We start from the raw sequence: 17,470 nt of genomic DNA on the forward strand, positions 1-17,470 counted from the left end.
GGAGGTCATCGAACACCTCCATCTTCGATGGCCTAGCACCACGTTCGAGAACCATCTGCAAGAACGCGCCGGTAGGTGTCGTAGACCCACCGAGGGTTGCCACTCTTCCGAGCCAGGGCCGCGGCCACCTCGTCGTTCATGCCCAAGGAGAGAACTGAGGGAGGGCGGGAGGGAGGGAGGGAGGGAGGAAGGGAGGGCGGGAGGACACGGGGATGACAACCGTCATAAAATGCGCGAAGGAGGAGACCTGGTCATTGAACATGCAGACGGTTCCTCTCGCCGCCTCCCTCTCTTCTCCTCCTCGATCCCCATGAATCAATGCAGCCTCTTTCCCCCCGCTTGCCCTCCCTCCCTCCCTCTCTTTCTACCCGTATCCAGCATGCCGGGCATACTGATGGCGGCGCCCGACCGGACCGAGAACAAGAGGGGGTTCTCGGGGTTTCCAAACTCCTTCCCCGTCTGGGCCTCGATTGTCTTTATCGCGGCCATGTACTCCTCCACCAGGCCCGAGGGAAGGTTTGGCTCCGAATCGAAGTACTGCAGGCAGGTGGCGGTGCTGATGATGAATCCGGGGGGCTGGCGTCCAGGGGGGAGAGGGAGAAAGGGCGGGAGGGAGGAATGGAGGAATGGAGGGAGAAAGAGAAAGAGGGAGGGAGGGAGGGAAAGAGGGAGGGAGGGTTCGAGGGCGAGGTAAGTTCGGGCAGGAGACAGTCCTTGTCTCCTGCCTTTCAGGCATTTTGCTCCACAATCCTCTGCCCGCCGTTGCCGCACAGCCCGAGTCTGGCACGTACCACAGGCAGGCCGATGTTGCTCATCTCGGCCAGGTTCGCGCCTTTTCCACCCAGCAAGGCTTTGTCCTCCTTCCGGCCTTCGTTGAAGAGGTACACTCGCTTGCTGTCGCTGACGTGCAGCGAGGTAGGGGCTTGCGCATGCTGGGTCTGTGCGGTGGCCGGCTCCGGGGATTTCAAAGTGGACATGAAAATGCCCGGGCCATGCTTTCGGGCGACCGGGGTGTCTGTTGGGAGGCTGCCAATGGAGGGATTAGGGGTGGGGGTAAGGCGGTTAAGTGAGGAGGGCTCGATGTGAGTTTTGCTGGGAGTTCAAGGCCAGATGAATGCCAAGTCTCTTTGCGTGTCGACAAGTATGCACGCGGAGAGAAGCAACATTGTGCGGTGAATGGAGGGACATGACAGGAGGAGGCCCTATGCGGCCCGTGAGGGCTTTCCTGCACGCCGTCTCCTGCTACACAAGAGGCTTACTTACTTGCGGATTCCTGGCAAGAAAGAGACTCGCCCCAGAAATGCCTCAGTCGTGCCAAGTACACAAAAAAGTGCAGCAAGGGAAGTACCAGTCTTCATCTTGCGGGTGCCTGGGTTGCGACCTGGGCAAAGCTTTACGTCACTGTCGGAATGGATCAAGGTATACGATGAAGAAATAATGAGGTGGCGCCTGTGCGAGGTAATGCCGTAACTCATCCTTTTGTCCTAAAATTGCAACAGAGATAGGCAACTCCAACTCGTGCAAATGGAACAAATCACTTCCTGGGAGCACGTCGCTTCGTGTGCTTTTTCGTTCCTGCGTGACCGAGTTCGAGCTTCCATGCAAAAAGAATTTTCGCCTGATCTTTTTCGTCTATCGGGTTATGCAGGCGACCGAATCTGGTCACGTCGCTCGCGTGTGATGCCACGTGGTCTCTTACAACGACCACAGACTACGCCTATCCATGCTCTCGTCAACTCCAAGTGCAACCCGCGCAAGACTCACGGGTGAAGTGGGTGTTCTTGCATCCGGATGGGCCTGGGCTTGCACTGCAGGCGACATATGGTGTCTTAAATGACTTCAACACCCGCCGGGAGAGGGAGCTAACAGGCAACCAGATGCCCTCCTAAGTCAGGCCCGAAAGTGTCGTGCGTGCCCTCCCCAGAATTCGACACGCTGTACCGTGTGTACACAGCTACTGGTGTTCCATCCGGTGGAGTCATGGGGAACACCTCTCCGGGACCGGGCTGAATTTTGGGGGAATAATATTTGAGCTTGGGACCATCTGCTCTCTTCGCGAGCTTCTCCAGCGTTTTCCTTGCATTTCAAGCAGCACTTCAACAGTCAATTACACCAAACACAGAACCCTGGCATACACGAAGTTACAGGCAGATTTTTGAGATGTTATGCTTTTTGAGGTGTGCTGTGTGCTCACCCCCCCCACCTCTTGCCTTTTCTACCTTTTCCCGACACAGCATTTCGCGTTTTCGATCTGCGGATTGTTCTGCTTTCCCCCCTGCAGACGATGTCATTACGCTGCTACATTTCAAGCCGGTCAAGAAGACTACAATCAATTATCGTCTCTCTCCTACCATGCCTGTTAGTAACGAGAAGCGTGCAAGCATTAGTGACAGCGCCATCTCTTCGAAGAGGTCCAGGCATGGCCGCTGCCTACCGCTCACCTAGCGAAACTGCCGCTGCCCCCGCGATCCGACCCTCCTCTGACTCCCACAAAGAGCACGTCCCCGTAGCCGACACGTTGACTTATTTGTCGCATCATTCGCCCTCATCTTTCGACCTCCGCAGCCCTTATGTGCGCCTTGAAGTGCGGCCTGCCAATCTTCAGGAATTAAATCTAGTGGTCGACATGCGAATGGAGGTATTTGGTCCTGGGAAAGAAGCATCTACCGCGGGAAGTGCGTCCATTCCGAACCACACAGGTCTCTCGGGCCCTTCAGAGGTGGAAGGAAGAGAAACGAAAGGAAGAGGGGGCACAGCACCACCCGTCCCGGACATGTCTGCCGGATGGAAAGCCGAGTCCTTGCAGAATTTGATTGCCCGGCAGTCAAAGGGCTCTGTGATATTTGTGGTCACAGCCAGGGATGTCCGCCATCCGGACGCGCAGCCAGTATTGGTGGCTTCGGTAGAGGCCAGCACGCATGAGTTCCACGAGGTGGGCTTCTCTCCCTGCCTGGCGCAGGTCGAGGACGAGGAGGAGGATGGGGAGGGAGGGGAGGAAGGAGCGTACGGATGGAGGTTACAGGGGGGATGGGACAGGGGTGGTGCTGGATTCTGGGCTGGTATCCCGGATGCGAGGGGCAGCAGTGTTGGCAAAGCTTCCTGTTCAAGCTCTCAGCCGTCGGTGCTCCTGGCGCGCACCTCGTTCCTTGACACCCCGCCCGAGAACAAAGGGACTGGCATACCGTCCCCAGCGCACGAGAGGAAACAATCGAAGCTCTACGTGACGGGGATGATGGTGGTGGATGCCTTCCGTCGGCAAGGGGTGGCCGCCGCCCTCTTAACTGCCGTGGAGGAATACGCCCGCGGCCGGGGCATCAATTACATTTGTCTGTACGTCGATGCCTACAACTCATCGGCCCAACGACTCTACCAAAAATCCGGGTATCTGGTCGTTCCCTTCTCCCCGCAGGCGGAAGCCTTTGCTTCAAAGATCGGCTTGTACAAGGGTGCGTATGCTGCCCGACAATACTCGTTCGCCTACCGGCGTTTGCCTCCACGGAGGGCCTTAGGAGGCGCCTGGCCTGTGGGACAAGCCACGCGTGGCCCCGCGTCCTTGGATGGACAGGACCCATTGCGTCTCCATTGGGCAGGGGGTGGGGACGGCCCCGGGATGGGGCGGGAAGTGGATGGCAAGGGGGACGGGGGGGCGGAGATGCAGGGGAGAGAAAGCCGAAGAGCCCCGCAGGCTGCGGAGGAGGGTCGCTGGTGTGCCGGACCGAGGGAGGCTTGGAAAGAGCAGCCGTGTGCATGGGGAAATCCCGGGCGAGAAAATGTAGTGTGGGAGGATCGCGGTAAGTGTTTGGTCGGAGACGGTAATGGGAGGGATGCAGCCGAGGGGACGCGGACATTGAAAGGATCGAGGCGGATGTAAGGGTCAGGCGGGAGCCTCGACCATCCTAGGAAGCGATGATACGAGGCGTGTGTAGGAGATATGGCATTCCCGCCTCGACCATCCTAGGAAGCGATGATACGAGGCGTGTGCAGGAGATATGGCGCAGAGGAAAAATGCAGTCCGCCATAGCGGTTGAATAGCGGTGCTCATTAGGAGCACGTGGGTGACGGAAAGGGAGAGGGTGTTTGACCAAAGGGTACTTCGTACTCTGTGGAATTTGAATGATTCCCATGGGGGGGGTCCCATATCGCCCTTCCACGAGGTTCGAATGGCCCCACGGGAGGCTCGAAGAGGGTGAATAGTGATAACGTGTGGGAGGCCCATGGGAAATGTATGATGTTTGTGTCACTGTATATATGTAAAGTGGCCGTCAGGGTAAAGGGCCAGGAAGAAGCCTGAGGTCGAGCAAGTGCCAGTCTTGTGGGCACATCGCGGAAAGCTGAATGAATCTCTATATAGAGGATGCGTGTGGGGTCGTGGGAGCGTGGCTTGCGCGTGTAGATGGTCCTGATACCGGCGTGCGGACAGGACGCCTGAGCATGGCGATGACAGGGCAAAAGGACAGGTAATGTGCATTTTGTGCACACCATTGGAAGGGATAAGAAAGCATAATGATGACGAATTGTGAATAAGAGGCGGGTTTCTCAGTTGATATCTTATTATCGCCGACAGTGTACACTTTCCTTCACCATCCTCTCTAATTATGTCGCTCGAGGGGAGGCGAGGAGAGTACGCCAAGTCCAAGCCATCCCAATCATTTCAATCAAATTTTTGCTTTCATGCTACGTCGCTTGGTCCTCCTCAAGGCCCCAGACAGCCAAGCGATAGAGCGTCACGCGACCGTAAAAGTCCGAGCTGCCGTTAAAAGTCAGCTTCATTTCCACCACCTTACACATACAGTCAAACCCTTCCTCGCCTTCTTCGGGGCCTCTGTCATGATGATATGTCCTGATATCTTCGTCACGTTCTGCCCCTCGCACCGATGCTTCTCGTTCTTGTGCAGCTGCCCTGATGGCCGCGGTCAGTTCAAAGGACTGTGATTTGTTGTCGTCATCGGGGTAAAACGTCCCCACCAGCATGGGGCGACTTTTCATCTGTAGGGTTGTGGAGGAATCCTTCCCGTTTACCACCGACGTCCGGGGCTTTGACGGCGGTGGACTGGTGTGCTCGTGTTCACAGGGAGTCGCGGCCGCGTCAGCGGAAGGCGCAATGGGAGAGGAGGCGGGAAGAGGGGCGCGAGAGAGGGGTGGAGTATGAAATGTGACTCTCACTTGCATTTCTTTGCCGGCGAAACCGCCTTGAAACATGAGCAGCAACCGGCATACAAGGACTGGTCGCAGGAAACGAAGCACAATCCATTGTGGTGTTCCCTGTCAAATGGGAAAGGAAATGAGGATGCAACTTTTGTGTTCAAACGCCTCCTAAATGCAAAATTGATTATATTTCTGAAGTCCCAAACCCATCCGGAGAGGGAGCGCCTCTGTGTAGGGGCCTTGGAAGGTAATAGTATGGCCCCCTTGCGAACTTATCAAATAGTCACTTAAATACTCGATGCTGATACCGCCACGGACCTGATCTGAATTCCAGCAACTATCCGAGCTACCATCGAACATATGTGCTGCACCAAACTCCCTCACGTTGCGATGCAAGACTGATGAAACTCTAATATCAAGTTTTTGTTCGTGTGAGTAAAGAGGAAAAGCTACAGTAAAATGAAGAACGAGGAAATCAAGAAATGATGTCTAACAGTCTCAACAAAAACCTCGTTGAGTAACTTACTTGACTTTGGTTTTCGTGGATGGCGCACTTAAGTCTGTAAATGCCATCACTTCTGGCGGCTCAAATCATCCGACCCGATAAACTCCTTCCTGTACGGGGTGTGTGTGGCAGAGACGTAGAAGTCAAATCCTGTGAACTCTATGGCATGCGACATTGAAATTTGTCAGGTATCTCATACCATTTTACCTCCGTCTTACGCAATAAAAGCTGTGCATGCCCTCTTTCGTGAACAAACCCTCGAAATCGAAGGTTTAACCTCCCCACTCCCTGCGCCTTGGCTGCCAAAAGCGACTTTCATATGACATGGTCACAGAAGTAATTCATTATCACGGGAAATAAACGTCACGTCGCTAGCTTTTCTCGAACAATTTTTTTTAAATTTCCATCGTCCATGCCTCAGGTACACTTTTTAATAGGATACCTCAGAGGCTCGTCGATCAGCATGAAAACACATTTTCCAACTTAGTTGATGTCGTATTACATTTTACACGGGGGTCCTCTTACAAATTCTTTCGTACCAAGTCATCTACACCGTCGTAAGGCGTCTTCAAGATACTTTTTCTGATATGTGTAAGCCTCCTCCAAAGCCGTGGCATCCATGTCGTACTGACTCTCAAGGGCTCGGATCATGGCTTGCAACTCTTCACGAGTCATCTCAGCCACGTCACGCATTTTACAGTCGTGATAATTCGAATTGCCATTGTTAGGTACCGCACTTTTCCGGAGAAAGGAAGTCTCGCTGGTAGATTTTCTCTGATCGGCCGTGGCTCTGCTGCCTCTCTCCTGCCCCGAGGTCAACCCCTTTTCCTCAGAGGTAGAGGCACTCTCCCTCTCGCGCGTAGCCGACCGTCCGCTTCTTCGACTCAACGACAGACCTTGCAAATACCGCATGGCGGACTGCAACCCAGAATTGGCCTCCGGGGCATGATGTCCCCCACGGCCTTGCATGTCTCGGGGACTGCCTGCGCCAGACGCCACCATCAACGTGGCATCTTCTCCTCCCTCTGCTTCCTTGCCTCTACGCAGACCGGCGGCCCCTGGGGAAGGTCGATGTCGCACCACAGTTCCCGTGCAGGAAATATCCATGGACGAACGTGCTTTCCCGTGCTGGTCCTCCTGCTCCTGCACTACGCCTTGGTGCTGCCGCCTGTCCCACAGGCGCAATTGCTCCCAATCCTCGTCCTTGACGTCTTTCTCCTCCACATCTACCTTTGTCCGGGCCACCAGTGTCTCACAGTTGTCCCGATTCCGCCCCTCTATCCCTGGCTGACCCTCCTCGAGCATCCTCCTACCCCCTGCATGGCTGCTGCCACTGCCGCTGCTCTGTCGATGACTGAAGCGCCGGCCCATCATGGGGCCACGGACCAACGTATTCTCTCCCGCCCCGCCGTCCCGCAACCTGCCAACCGACCCGGATGTACCGCGGCTCCCATGCTCCTTCCCCGTACCTCCGTTTTCCTCCTCCCCATCCTCCTCCAATGGGCGAGTCCGGGCAAACTGCTCTTCCATTGGTGTCGGAGCTGCGGCAATGCTGCTCCGACGGTAGGACGCCAGAATTTCCAAGGTAGAGCCCACCAGGTCCGCAATGGGGGCCAGACCCTGGGCGGGGCGGGCGCGGAGGAAGTCCACGTCGGCCTTCAAGAAAGGGTGGGTCAGGAGGGCGGCCGCATTGGCCCGCTGGTTCGGATCCTTGACAAGGCAAACGGAGAGGAAGTCATGGAACTCCTGGGACCAAGGGGACTGGCCCGAGGTAGAACGCTGGGCGAGTTGGGGGGGAGGCTTGGACGGAATCAGGAAAATTGCCCGCATGGGATGCACGTTGAAGTGCGGTGGCATTCCTTCCGCCATTTCAATGGCCGTGATCCCCAGGGACCAGACATCCGCTTTCCCGTCGTAGGAAATTTCTTGGATTACTTCCGGGGCCATCCAATACGGGGTCCCGATGACGGTCTTCCGTTTGCTCATGCTGTGGTTCAGGGTCGCGGAGACTCCGAAATCGGCAAGCTTGGCTTTTCCGTTCATGGAGAGCAAGATGTTGCCTGCTTTCAAGTCTCGGTGGATGTTGTGGTTGTCGTGCAGGTAGGCAAGACCCAGGGCAGCACAGGCGCAGATGGAACGGATCTGGGGCTCCGACAACGTGCGCTGGGTAGCATCCAGCATGTCGGCTACAGATCCTCCCATGCAAAACTCCATGATGATCCAAATCTCGGCGTCCACGAAGAAACAGTCCTTGAACTCAACCACGTACTCGCTCTTGCACTGATTTAGGATGGCGATTTCGCGTTTCAAGCTGGAAAGATCTTCCTCCGCGGGGATAATTTTGACGGCAACGGGAGGCTTTGATGGGTCTGCCTTGTACTGTGCACGATAGACGGCGCCATACGAACCTTCTCCGAGCAAGTCGACCAGTTCGTACACCTCATTAGGATCCTGCTGAGAGAAAATTATGTTGTGCTCGTCCATGTCGACGCTTGCTAGTGAATCTTGAAGTTAGCAGCACCCTACATAAGAAAGAGAGGGTGAGAGAAGGTACCTGCGAATGGCAACGCGTGAAGAGTGCGACTTACAATAGTAATGGCCTTGACTTCTCAGCCGAAATGGGCCCCCGGCCCAACGCTTCTTCTGCCCTTGCCTTTCCAGGTTAGAGCCTTGAAACCAGCCTGAAAAAGATGCATTGTCATTTTGGAACGATGAGAGATTGGTCAGAGGGTGCCAGCGGCGTGACTCCGTGTAACTTTTACATTACTTTAATTTGTTTGCGAGGATCTAGCGGCCCACACCCACTTCAAGGAAGGGAGGACGAGAGGGAAGGCCCGAGACATGCGGTTGCATGACATGCAGGAAATCCCGCAGTATGACAACAGCATGAACCTCGGAGGCACAGGGATAAAGAGGCTCACATGGAGGATTGGATGTTGTTTCCAGAGCCTCATTCATCTATTTTTCGCGGCCGTGTCGGTCACGACATCCCGACACATGCTTTACTCGCCCGAAAACCAGGGGAGGCTTCGTTCGGTTTGTCTTCTCCCCTGCCCCCGATGGCATTTTGGCCATTATCAAAAAATTGTACGGACTGTGACGCCTCAACATGGAATCATTGCATGTAATTCATTACAGGGCGTATAGAACTACATTTTTGGCAGCTCGACTGGGTGAGAAGGCCATGTCTGCGGGCGTCGAGGCGGCTCGGCGTCGGTCTCGTGAAGACAGGACAACATCCCAACAGGAGGAGCAGCGACCACTCCATGGGGAATCAACGGTACAGGGATTGGATTATGAGCTTGACAGTCCCTTGAGACGGAATTTCAAGGCTTTGCTGGTCCTTGCTGTATCTGTCTATGGACTTAAAGAGGCAAAATTTGTTGAAAATTTGCTCTGGAACAAGAAAGTGGGAGGCGCGGCTCTCGCTGTCAGCGTCGCGGCAAGGTGAGAATGGAAAACATGAAGATTTCTAGCACAAGCACAAATTATAGAGTATGTGGAGGAGAGATACTTGAAGTCTTGAAACATTTTTCAGGAAGGAAGGAGACCATCCGTTGGGGAGGTTCTATAATCTTAAGCGTCTCCGAACATTCTGACCTTTCTAGCAACCACCCCCCATCTTCAATCTGGTACATGTTTCAGTTCCATTTTTGTCCTCCTGTGGGCTTACCTCGACGTGTACGTGGGGGCTGTGCTGGGTAAGCAGGTAGACTACCCTGAGGCACGGCGGGTCACCCATGCTCTCCTCGTCTCCCTACTGGTGACCCTCGTCTCTTTGACGATCGCCGTGTGGCCAATCTATCAAGCCACAGCCCTAGTGCTCGTCTGCATGCTCAGTTACGGTGTCCTCTTTCAGGTGGTGATCCTCGTGCCCGCCTCCGTGTATAATCCTCTTTTCTTTGCACTGTATGCGGGATTTGTGTATTTCTGGACAAGGTAAGGCGGGAAAGGAGGAGGCAAGGGGGTACTGGTATGAGAAACCAAGGGAGAGGCAGCGGGCGGACACGAGGATGATGTCCTGCCAAAAAAAAGCCAATACATGAGTCGAGAACCCCATACCACGGTTTAAAGGCAGGCAAGATGACGTCTCTTTGCCACTCCACAACTACCCCGTAGCAAGCAATTGCTTCCTTCGCTCCCCCCAGTTTTCATGTGCTTTTTGCGCAATTTACAATGTGGACTCTAGCCAATCCCTACTGTCCACGTGTCTTTTCCCACGGTTGTCCTCCCTTTCTTGGCACCAGGCGGTGGAACAGACTCGTTCACCGCCCCGCTTCCCTAACTGCCTCCTCGCTCTCAACCTCCCCTTCCAAACGTTGAATCGCCCAGGACAGATGCTCCTTCACCATCTCATCGTTTTCCTCCTCCCACACCTCCCTCAACACCGCCAGCAATTCTTCCCCGTCCTCCCCTTCCTCCCCCTCTCTTCCTCCGCCTTCCCCACTGTTACCCGCCGCCACCGCCACATTCCGCAGCATTCTGGCCCTCCCAATCCGTGTGATAGGTGACCCTGTAAACCATTTCATAAAACCCGCGTCAGACTTTAAGGCTCGCAACAAGTCCGCCAATACCGGGGTGCTGAGTTCCAGGGAGGACGCGGAAGGAGGGAGGAAAGGAGGGGTGGAGGGAGAAGACGGGGCGGAGGGACTGAAAAGTGTTTTGGGTTGGTTGTCCGGCCAAGACCACCGGTTCCAAGGGCAGACTTGCTGACAAATATCACAACCGTACACTAAATTCTTCATGGAGGGCCGCAACTCGATGGGGATACTCCCTTTGTTCTCGATCGTCAGGTACGAGATGCACCGCCTCGCATCGATAGAGTACCCATCTTTATGAATGGCTTGCGTGGGACAGGCGGAGATGCAGCGTCGGCATTTTCCGCATCCCCCCGACTTTTTTCGGGGAGTTTCGGGCGGTAGCGGCAGCGTTGTTAAGAGCTCAGCGAGAAACGTTCCGCTCCCAAGGTGCTCGTTGATCAACAACGTGTTCTTTCCCACAAAGCCTAAACCTGCACGCTCCCCCAGATCCCGTTCCATTAACGGGCCAGTGTCCACGTACCATCGCCCACGGCCCCCGTAACGAGTATGCATCCATTCAGCCAGCGCCTTCAGACGAGGGGTGATAATGTTGTGGTAGTCCTCGCCCCACGAGTAGCAACTGATGACCCCACGCTTCTTAGAGGCAGTGTGACCCGGGCGGACGGGTGACGGGCCCAATGTAGTGGAGGAAGGCGCGGCGTGCATGGACGATGCCGGAGGAAAGCCTTTCTTGCCGGGCCAATACAGCGTCATTGTACAAATGACGGCTTGCAATCCTGGTAAAATCAGATCCAAATCAGCGCGTCGAGCCAAACGGTCCTCCCGAGCCAAATAACCCATTTCTCCATGCTTTCCTTCCTCGATCCAGGCTTTGTATTGCTCAAAGCGACTCGACGGCTCCGGCGTGGTCACTCGTGCACGGGCGAACCCCAAGCTTTCCGCATGCTTTTTGATCTCCTCCCGGACATCTGACCATCCACCTGGGAAAGTCGCGACCAGAGCTTCGTTCAGAGGACCTCCATCGCACTCAGGTTGTCTCCGTCTCCCTCGTCGGCGCGGGGGGGAGGTTGAGAGTTTTTCAGGAGAACTGGCAATGCTTGAGAAAATGAGACGGGATATTTTCCATGGTCCACGACCCGATGCGTACGTTTCCCGCACGGGAACGAAGCGCCGACTCATTATGTGGCTGCCGCGCAAAGGGGAGTAAAATGTGACGCACTTTTAGGAGCTGCACAGCCGTTTCCTTTTCCTGACGAACACAATCATCGGCCGGGTACCGGAAACGTGCAAACCGCCGTATCACTCCATTGTGATTAAACGCAGTCCTTCATTTGTAGGAGAAGGGGAGACATAATCAGTTAACTCATGCATGGTGCGGGTAAACATTCAGGAACCTTCCGGGTATCGTAAATTTGCATATCGCGATACATGATTATTACCTTTTCTAATCTTTATGCTATATAAAGTTTTGCATATCGCGATATGGGAATGTTAGCGGGAGAAGGTCAAAAGGAGTACCAGAACAACGTATCCATTTCAGTCCACCACGACAAAATACACACGGCATTAAAAAATTAGGAATTCAAGCGATGAATCCCAAGATCTGAATTCAGTCTGCTGAAAAATCAGAATTTAAATATTTATTAACCTTAACTTGCATGTTATACATTGCTCGACAACTCAGGTAGAGAATTCATATCGAGCAAATCGCGTCGATTTTGGGGACGTGTCAGTTTTCTCAGAACAAACACTTGTCAAGGGATACACGAGGATCCGTGGCTCCAAAATGAAACTATACAATTGGATACAAAATTGCTTTAGATTCCTCCCTAGAACTCCGGAGAGAATTAATCCGCCACAATAACCTGGCTTACAGGAAGTCTCGACGGTGTTGTAATTCTTCCCAATCGCGGCTCGAGCATCAGTCAGTTGTGATACATGAGGAGCTGGTTTTTGCACACGGCAAAGCTCAAGCCCCGCTCCAAGGCGTTGACCACCATCCAATAGTCTGCATCGTGCACCTCCTTCGGCCCAGCATCGACAGGCAAAGAGCTCAAGAAAAGTCTCCTTCCGTGGTCCAATACCCCTACACGCATCAAAACAGCACCCAAATCCAAACCTCCGACTCCCAGGACCGGGGTCTGGGCTTGATTCCGGTGTGTAAACCCCACGATGGCCAGGTCAGCCGACTGCCGTACCGTCTCCTGCAAAAAGGAAGGGGCGTAACCGTTGTCCCCATTCGTAACCAGAACATGCGTACAGCTTCTGCAAGGCAGCACAAACGTCGCGAGAGCCTTGTCCGTGGCAGCATAGTACACGTAGTGGTCGAAATCGCAGTATCGGTGGACCTCATCCGCGTTGAACTCTTGCACGTATCGTGTTCGGACTGCGTCGGTGCAGGTCAAGCGGCTATCTCTGAGTTTGACATCTTCGTAAAATGTGTCTGGAAGCTCCACCAGGTAGAGGTCATCAAAACCCACATTCATCTCTGCGCATGCAAAAATAAGAAAAAGTCTATCCATGAGCCGACATTGCCAGGGGAAAGATGTGCATTTGCGGATTAAAACACCCAAAATCATAAGGCTGAGACTTAACATGAAACGCTCAGTGGTAGTCAAAGGGTGCATACAAACACTAGTAGCTCGCACCGTTACACAGTCGTTGATACGTTTGCAACGAAGCTGATTCCGTTGGGACCAGCACAAAATCTGCCTTAAAACCGGCTTGTCCCTCGCTTTGCGCGCGCAACCCGTAAATTAAAGATCGCAACTGGAGTTGTTCCCGTGCGTGAGTCCGTATCACCACCCGCACATGCGCTGGCTCCCTTGGTTCTCCTGGGAAATTGGGGTCGCATGTAAAAGCTCTTGCGATGGATGCACGTCTTACCAGCCCATAGAGTCTCGACCTACCTTCAATCACCCAAGGTATTGACATCTTCGCCTCCCGCCGTAAGCCTCGCGTTCCCAAAAGGTTCATATACGTTTCAGCAGGATTCCTCATAAATAACATGGGCGACATAATCAGGACCAACGCGACCGCCACGAAGGATAGGAAACCCCGCGGCGGCGGCATGGAGTCACCGTCACGCTATCACATGTATGAAATGTATGTATTCGCAAGAATTTATGGATGTCGCTCGGCAATAAATAACATGTGACCCCTCGTTGGCTGTCTCGACCCAGGACCAGTAATGGCTACGCAAATGGCCAGGTGTCCGAGGGTGATACAGACCCGTGTCATGCATGAATGATAAAAACGAACTGGATCTTAAGAGAGATATCTCAATTAGCACTGCCCTCGCCTCTTGTACTGATCGGGTTGATAATCGGGCAGCTAAAAGTTGCGCACCATCCGCATCAAAATAAATTCCGGGTAGATTTTTCGATTGATTTTACTTCTTATTCACCGAACTGAACATTCTTACTTGTGTAACCAATTAGAATCGCCGGCCAGGGCCGCTTATTTTGTGGCTCTTGGTCTGACCCGGCCGTTCGCTTTAAGTTCGGCAACCTCCTCCCCTTCATTGTTCCATTCCTCCCTAAAAGCTCCTTTATTTGTCATACAACCCCTCAAAACCCCACTTACCTGTTCAAACCGATATCAGAAAACGTAAGACACGCGTGTGAGAGCCAAACATTGCCCATTTTATCAAAATGATACATTTTGTGGGTCAGGTCTGATTGACAGAGGCGTGTTTAGCTTCTTAGCTTGTCTTTCCCCTGCTCTCCGCAGGACTGGCGCACTTAGCATTTTATTTGCATGAAAAAGTTGCACTCAGCGACATAGTTTACTCGCCTCTTACATCAGTGCGTGTTGGAAAAGATTCAGTCAGTATTTCATGTTTCCCTCACTTTGTTTGTCCTTCCTATCATTCCCAAGTCGATCAAATACTCCATACACTTTTGTGTCCATGGATGATTATTGATCAGTTTACCATCATAGGTCACCAAACTTCCGTCACCCAAGCCTTGACCGTGCCGGCCGTGTTCAGAGATCATCGCTTTATGCTCAACCTGCATTGAAATCGATAAGGCGCCAGGAAAAGAAAAAATAAATGAAATACTTACATATCACAGCCCTCCCTTTTGCTCTTTAGATACCTTTGCCTTCTCAAGTGCATCGACCATTCGATAGGTATTTTCCACGCTGACAACCGCGTCGTCTTTGGTGTGGAACATGAATACTGGCGGGAACAGATGATTCACGTGCTTCTCGATAGAAAAATACTCCACAAATCTTTGGCGTTTTTGCGAGGTCAGGTTGTGCCCGAAAAGGTTGGTCTTTGAGGGGTCGTGAGTCAGGCCGTCCTCCATGGAAATGACGGGATATACAAGGACACCAAAATCAGGGCGACTTCTGTGGGGGGGATTCGTTGTTGAGCGCTGGATAACTTTTAAGATCGCCCCATGGGTCCTACCTCTGTTGCTCAATAGTATTTGTTGCGTGCGCGTTCCCTTCGTCGTTATACGCCATCAGTGTTGCCATCAAGTGTCCGCCGGCAGAACTGCCTATCACTCCGATCTATTGTTGGCAAAGCGGGGGATCAGGAAAAACGCCTTCCGCTCTCGAAAGCATGGGGACACGAGGTGATTACCTTGTGGGTATCACGAGCGGAAACTGGCAGCTGACTTCGGACGACACGCAGGGCGCGACGAGCGTCGTCTTCGGGCACTGGGGCGTGAAAACTAGATGCATATCGAAGGAGACAATAATGTTAAGAAGCAGATTTAGGAGTTATAAAATGCTGAGTTTTTTGACGTACCCCGAGCTGGCACACCCGTACTGTAGAACATAAGATGCCACGCCTTGCGCACATAGCCACTTGGCATATGGTGTCCCCTCAACGTCTCTCGCTGTGTCCCAATATGCTCCACCCGGAGCAATCACGGCTGATGCCCCACAAGACTGGTTTGCTGGCGGTCGAAGAAAGGCAACCTATTAATAACGCGGTACTTTCAAAACAGAATGCTTGCATGCCTACCTTGAGGAACGTACGCTGTGAGGAAGCGCGTTTGAGGGTTTTGAACTTTTGTGCCATTATGTGGCCATAACGGTATAATGTATGGGTCGTAGCACGCGCCTTGCCCATCATGAGAAGAGCGGTCATTTCGAAAGTTGGTGTGTCGTCCTTGACTCTCTTGGAAGGCGGCTATCAATGCAAATGCCACCAATGTCGCCACAGAAAATGCTACAGATATAAACAAACCCTGCTTTGACCGTCTAGAATTTTATTTATCCAAAAAAGGATGGTTCAAAGTTGTAGAATTGTGATGCAGGAAATCCAAAGGAAACGTTACTTCTCCTTGCTCCTTCATTCCAATGCTTCTATCAACCACCTACCGCAAGCCTTCAGCAGCGATGTCCATATCTTGAATTTGTTGGCTGTATACATTCTAGTCGCAGTAGTTGAGATGCCAAAGGGACGAGTCGCAAAAGGCTAAGTTAATACCTCAGCACGACGGCGGAACGTTAAATATAGAAAAATCTGGTTGTTATTTTCAATAAAAGTAGGAAGACGGCGAAGGCTTTTTAACGGCAATGGCGAACGGCAGCTAGCGCTTTAACGGCGCCTGTCTCTGCCGAAGCCACATCTTTGTGGGAGGTCAAAGAATTAAGACGAAGGTCAAAAGGAGCATTTCCGAGCACCACTTCTCTTTCACTGCCAAAATCACTTTGGAGACATCGAATTATTTTCAGTTTTGTGTATCGTGTGCTTAGCCCGCTTCGATTTTTTGGCTCGTTCGTGGAGGCAGGCGATGAAACAAGGTGACTTAACTCGGCGCAGGTAACGGTTCTCGGGTTTTTTGTGCTGAGGTTTTTCATACATAGTAAAGGTATTGTCAGTACGATCCACATCCTGCCAAGTCCTCATCAACATTGTGTTGTATGTGAAGTTGCATGGTTGAAGCCATCCGAAGCAATGCTTGTGTGTCATAAGCGCCGTCGTCACCTAAAGAAGTTATTTGACCGTTTCTTCATCCCACAGGGCAACAGTGCCATGAAAAGAAGCAGGGAAAGTATAATGTGCGCCAGTCAAGAGGATCCACTAGTCATGCGCTCGACCTGGAGCATAACATTGTTTCGATCTGTCAACTGCTGTGTCGTGCTTTTTGCTGGTTTCATTCTTGCTGCGTTGAGTAACATCGACAACATTCGAGGGTCCCGCTCGTGGTACACAACTACTCTTTCCGACATAAGAGCGCCTATGGTTCCAGTGGCTTCAATCCTCTTGACTGATCGGGAGTCATTCAAGTCGGAGGAGCTCCACTTTTCGTGGAAAGTCGACAATCAACTTGAAATTGCAGCCACTACAGAAGCGAATGGGGCGAGAAACGTAACGGGCCCTGGAGCAGGTGTAGCCGCTTGCACACTGGTCGTTGACGGGTATGACATGCAATCATTTGAAGATCGGACAGCAGCGCTTTCCTGCTTGCGTAACAAGAGCATTGTTATGGTGGGGGACAGTCTGACCAGGTGAGGTTCCATCGTGCTCGAAATTGTAATTGCCATCCCTTTCCCGCCGGTTGGGGTACTGGGTACGATGTACTTAATTCCTTTTGACAAAACATTTTGTCAGATATCAATACCTAAACCTTGTCAACTTCTTGGAAAATGGCGTATGGGGTGGACCGGACCCGCAGCTGGAGAACGAGTGTCAGTGGAAGGGGTACCAGCGATTCTACCAGGTAACCTCGGCGGGCTATGTGTTGAAAGGACTTGCACATCCCATGCGATGCGACGGGAAGACGTGAAAACAGCGCGTTGTTTTTCAAGCCAGAATGTCTGTGGCTCACTCTATCACAGGGCACCAACGCACGCTTTAATGGAAGGGAGACCTGTGATTGTTACCGTGAGGAACCTGCGGAACGCCGAGGCAACATCGAAAATCGATACTATCACAACGAAGTACTGGATGTCTGGGTCACTTTCTTTCTATGGTTCAACCCCGCATGTGGGCATCAGGGTCACAACCTTACCTGGCTGAACGTCTCCGTGCCTCCGCCTCGGCTAGATCGGGCTCCGAAACGTTATGGCCAGACACCCGACGTGGATGAATGGAGGAACTTGTATCGGGAAGGGCGGCATTTCCAAGAGAAGACGTCGGTGCGGTCTGATGCTTCGGCCATGCCCCTGACTTCCACGCTGCATCTTCTTGAAGAAAAAGAGGCTTCTTCGATCCCATCTCGGCAAAGAGGCTGCGAGCCAGGGGCCTGTGACCAAGAGCCGCATTGGGTGCACGACGTGTACGGGCTTTTCACCGATGTCGTACCGCTCCTCA

General features: G+C 52.8%; 6 protein-coding genes across 6 annotated transcripts; 3 read left to right on the forward strand and 3 right to left on the reverse strand.

Annotated features, from left to right (window-relative positions):
* Positions 1 to 2,419: 2,419 nt before the first annotated feature.
* Positions 2,420 to 3,871, forward strand: NGA_0180002 (gcn5-related n-acetyltransferase; the record flags this gene model as incomplete). The annotated part of the gene is made up of 1 exon (XM_005854107.1): positions 2,420 to 3,871. One exon carries the CDS (start codon positions 2,420 to 2,422, stop codon positions 3,869 to 3,871), a length of 1,452 nt encoding a protein of 483 aa, XP_005854169.1.
* An 803-nt stretch (positions 3,872 to 4,674) lies between these two features.
* On the reverse strand, positions 4,675 to 5,733 carry NGA_0179902 (nuclear receptor 2c2-associated protein; the record flags this gene model as incomplete). The annotated part of the gene is made up of 3 exons (XM_005854106.1): positions 5,672 to 5,733; positions 5,464 to 5,554; positions 4,675 to 5,262 (listed from the first exon to the last, which is right to left on the reverse strand). Exons 1-3 carry the CDS (start codon positions 5,716 to 5,718, stop codon positions 4,675 to 4,677), a joined length of 726 nt encoding a protein of 241 aa, XP_005854168.1. The 5' UTR covers positions 5,719 to 5,733.
* Positions 5,734 to 6,193: 460 nt separating this feature from the next.
* On the reverse strand, positions 6,194 to 8,334 carry STK3 (serine/threonine kinase 3; the record flags this gene model as incomplete). The annotated part of the gene is made up of 2 exons (XM_005854104.1): positions 8,239 to 8,334; positions 6,194 to 8,134 (listed from the first exon to the last, which is right to left on the reverse strand). Exon 2 carries the CDS (start codon positions 8,132 to 8,134, stop codon positions 6,194 to 6,196), a length of 1,941 nt encoding a protein of 646 aa, XP_005854166.1. The 5' UTR covers positions 8,239 to 8,334.
* A 425-nt stretch (positions 8,335 to 8,759) lies between these two features.
* NGA_0182510 (uncharacterized protein) lies at positions 8,760 to 10,161 on the forward strand (the record flags this gene model as incomplete). Its single annotated transcript, XM_005854108.1, has 3 exons — positions 8,760 to 9,097; positions 9,296 to 9,559; positions 9,840 to 10,161. The coding sequence occupies 3 exons, from the start codon at positions 8,760 to 8,762 to the stop codon at positions 10,159 to 10,161; spliced, it is 924 nt and encodes a 307-aa protein (XP_005854170.1).
* A 1,745-nt stretch (positions 10,162 to 11,906) lies between these two features.
* NGA_0179802 (uncharacterized protein) lies at positions 11,907 to 13,282 on the reverse strand. The gene is made up of 3 exons (XM_005854105.1): positions 13,101 to 13,282; positions 12,840 to 13,025; positions 11,907 to 12,677 (listed from the first exon to the last, which is right to left on the reverse strand). Exon 3 carries the CDS (start codon positions 12,675 to 12,677, stop codon positions 12,117 to 12,119), a length of 561 nt encoding a protein of 186 aa, XP_005854167.1. The 5' UTR covers positions 12,840 to 13,025; positions 13,101 to 13,282; the 3' UTR covers positions 11,907 to 12,116.
* Positions 13,283 to 16,769: 3,487 nt separating this feature from the next.
* NGA_0182900 (uncharacterized protein) lies at positions 16,770 to 17,013 on the forward strand (the record flags this gene model as incomplete). Its single annotated transcript, XM_005854109.1, has 2 exons — positions 16,770 to 16,877; positions 16,950 to 17,013. Coding segments are annotated over exons 1-2 (138 nt in total), but the record flags the coding sequence as incomplete, so codon positions are not given.
* Positions 17,014 to 17,470: the final 457 nt, after the last annotated feature.

Source organism: Nannochloropsis gaditana (assembly GCF_000240725.1).
Source record: "Nannochloropsis gaditana CCMP526 unplaced genomic scaffold scaffold623, whole genome shotgun sequence".
Lineage (NCBI taxonomy): Eukaryota > Eustigmatophyceae > Eustigmatales > Monodopsidaceae > Microchloropsis > Microchloropsis gaditana.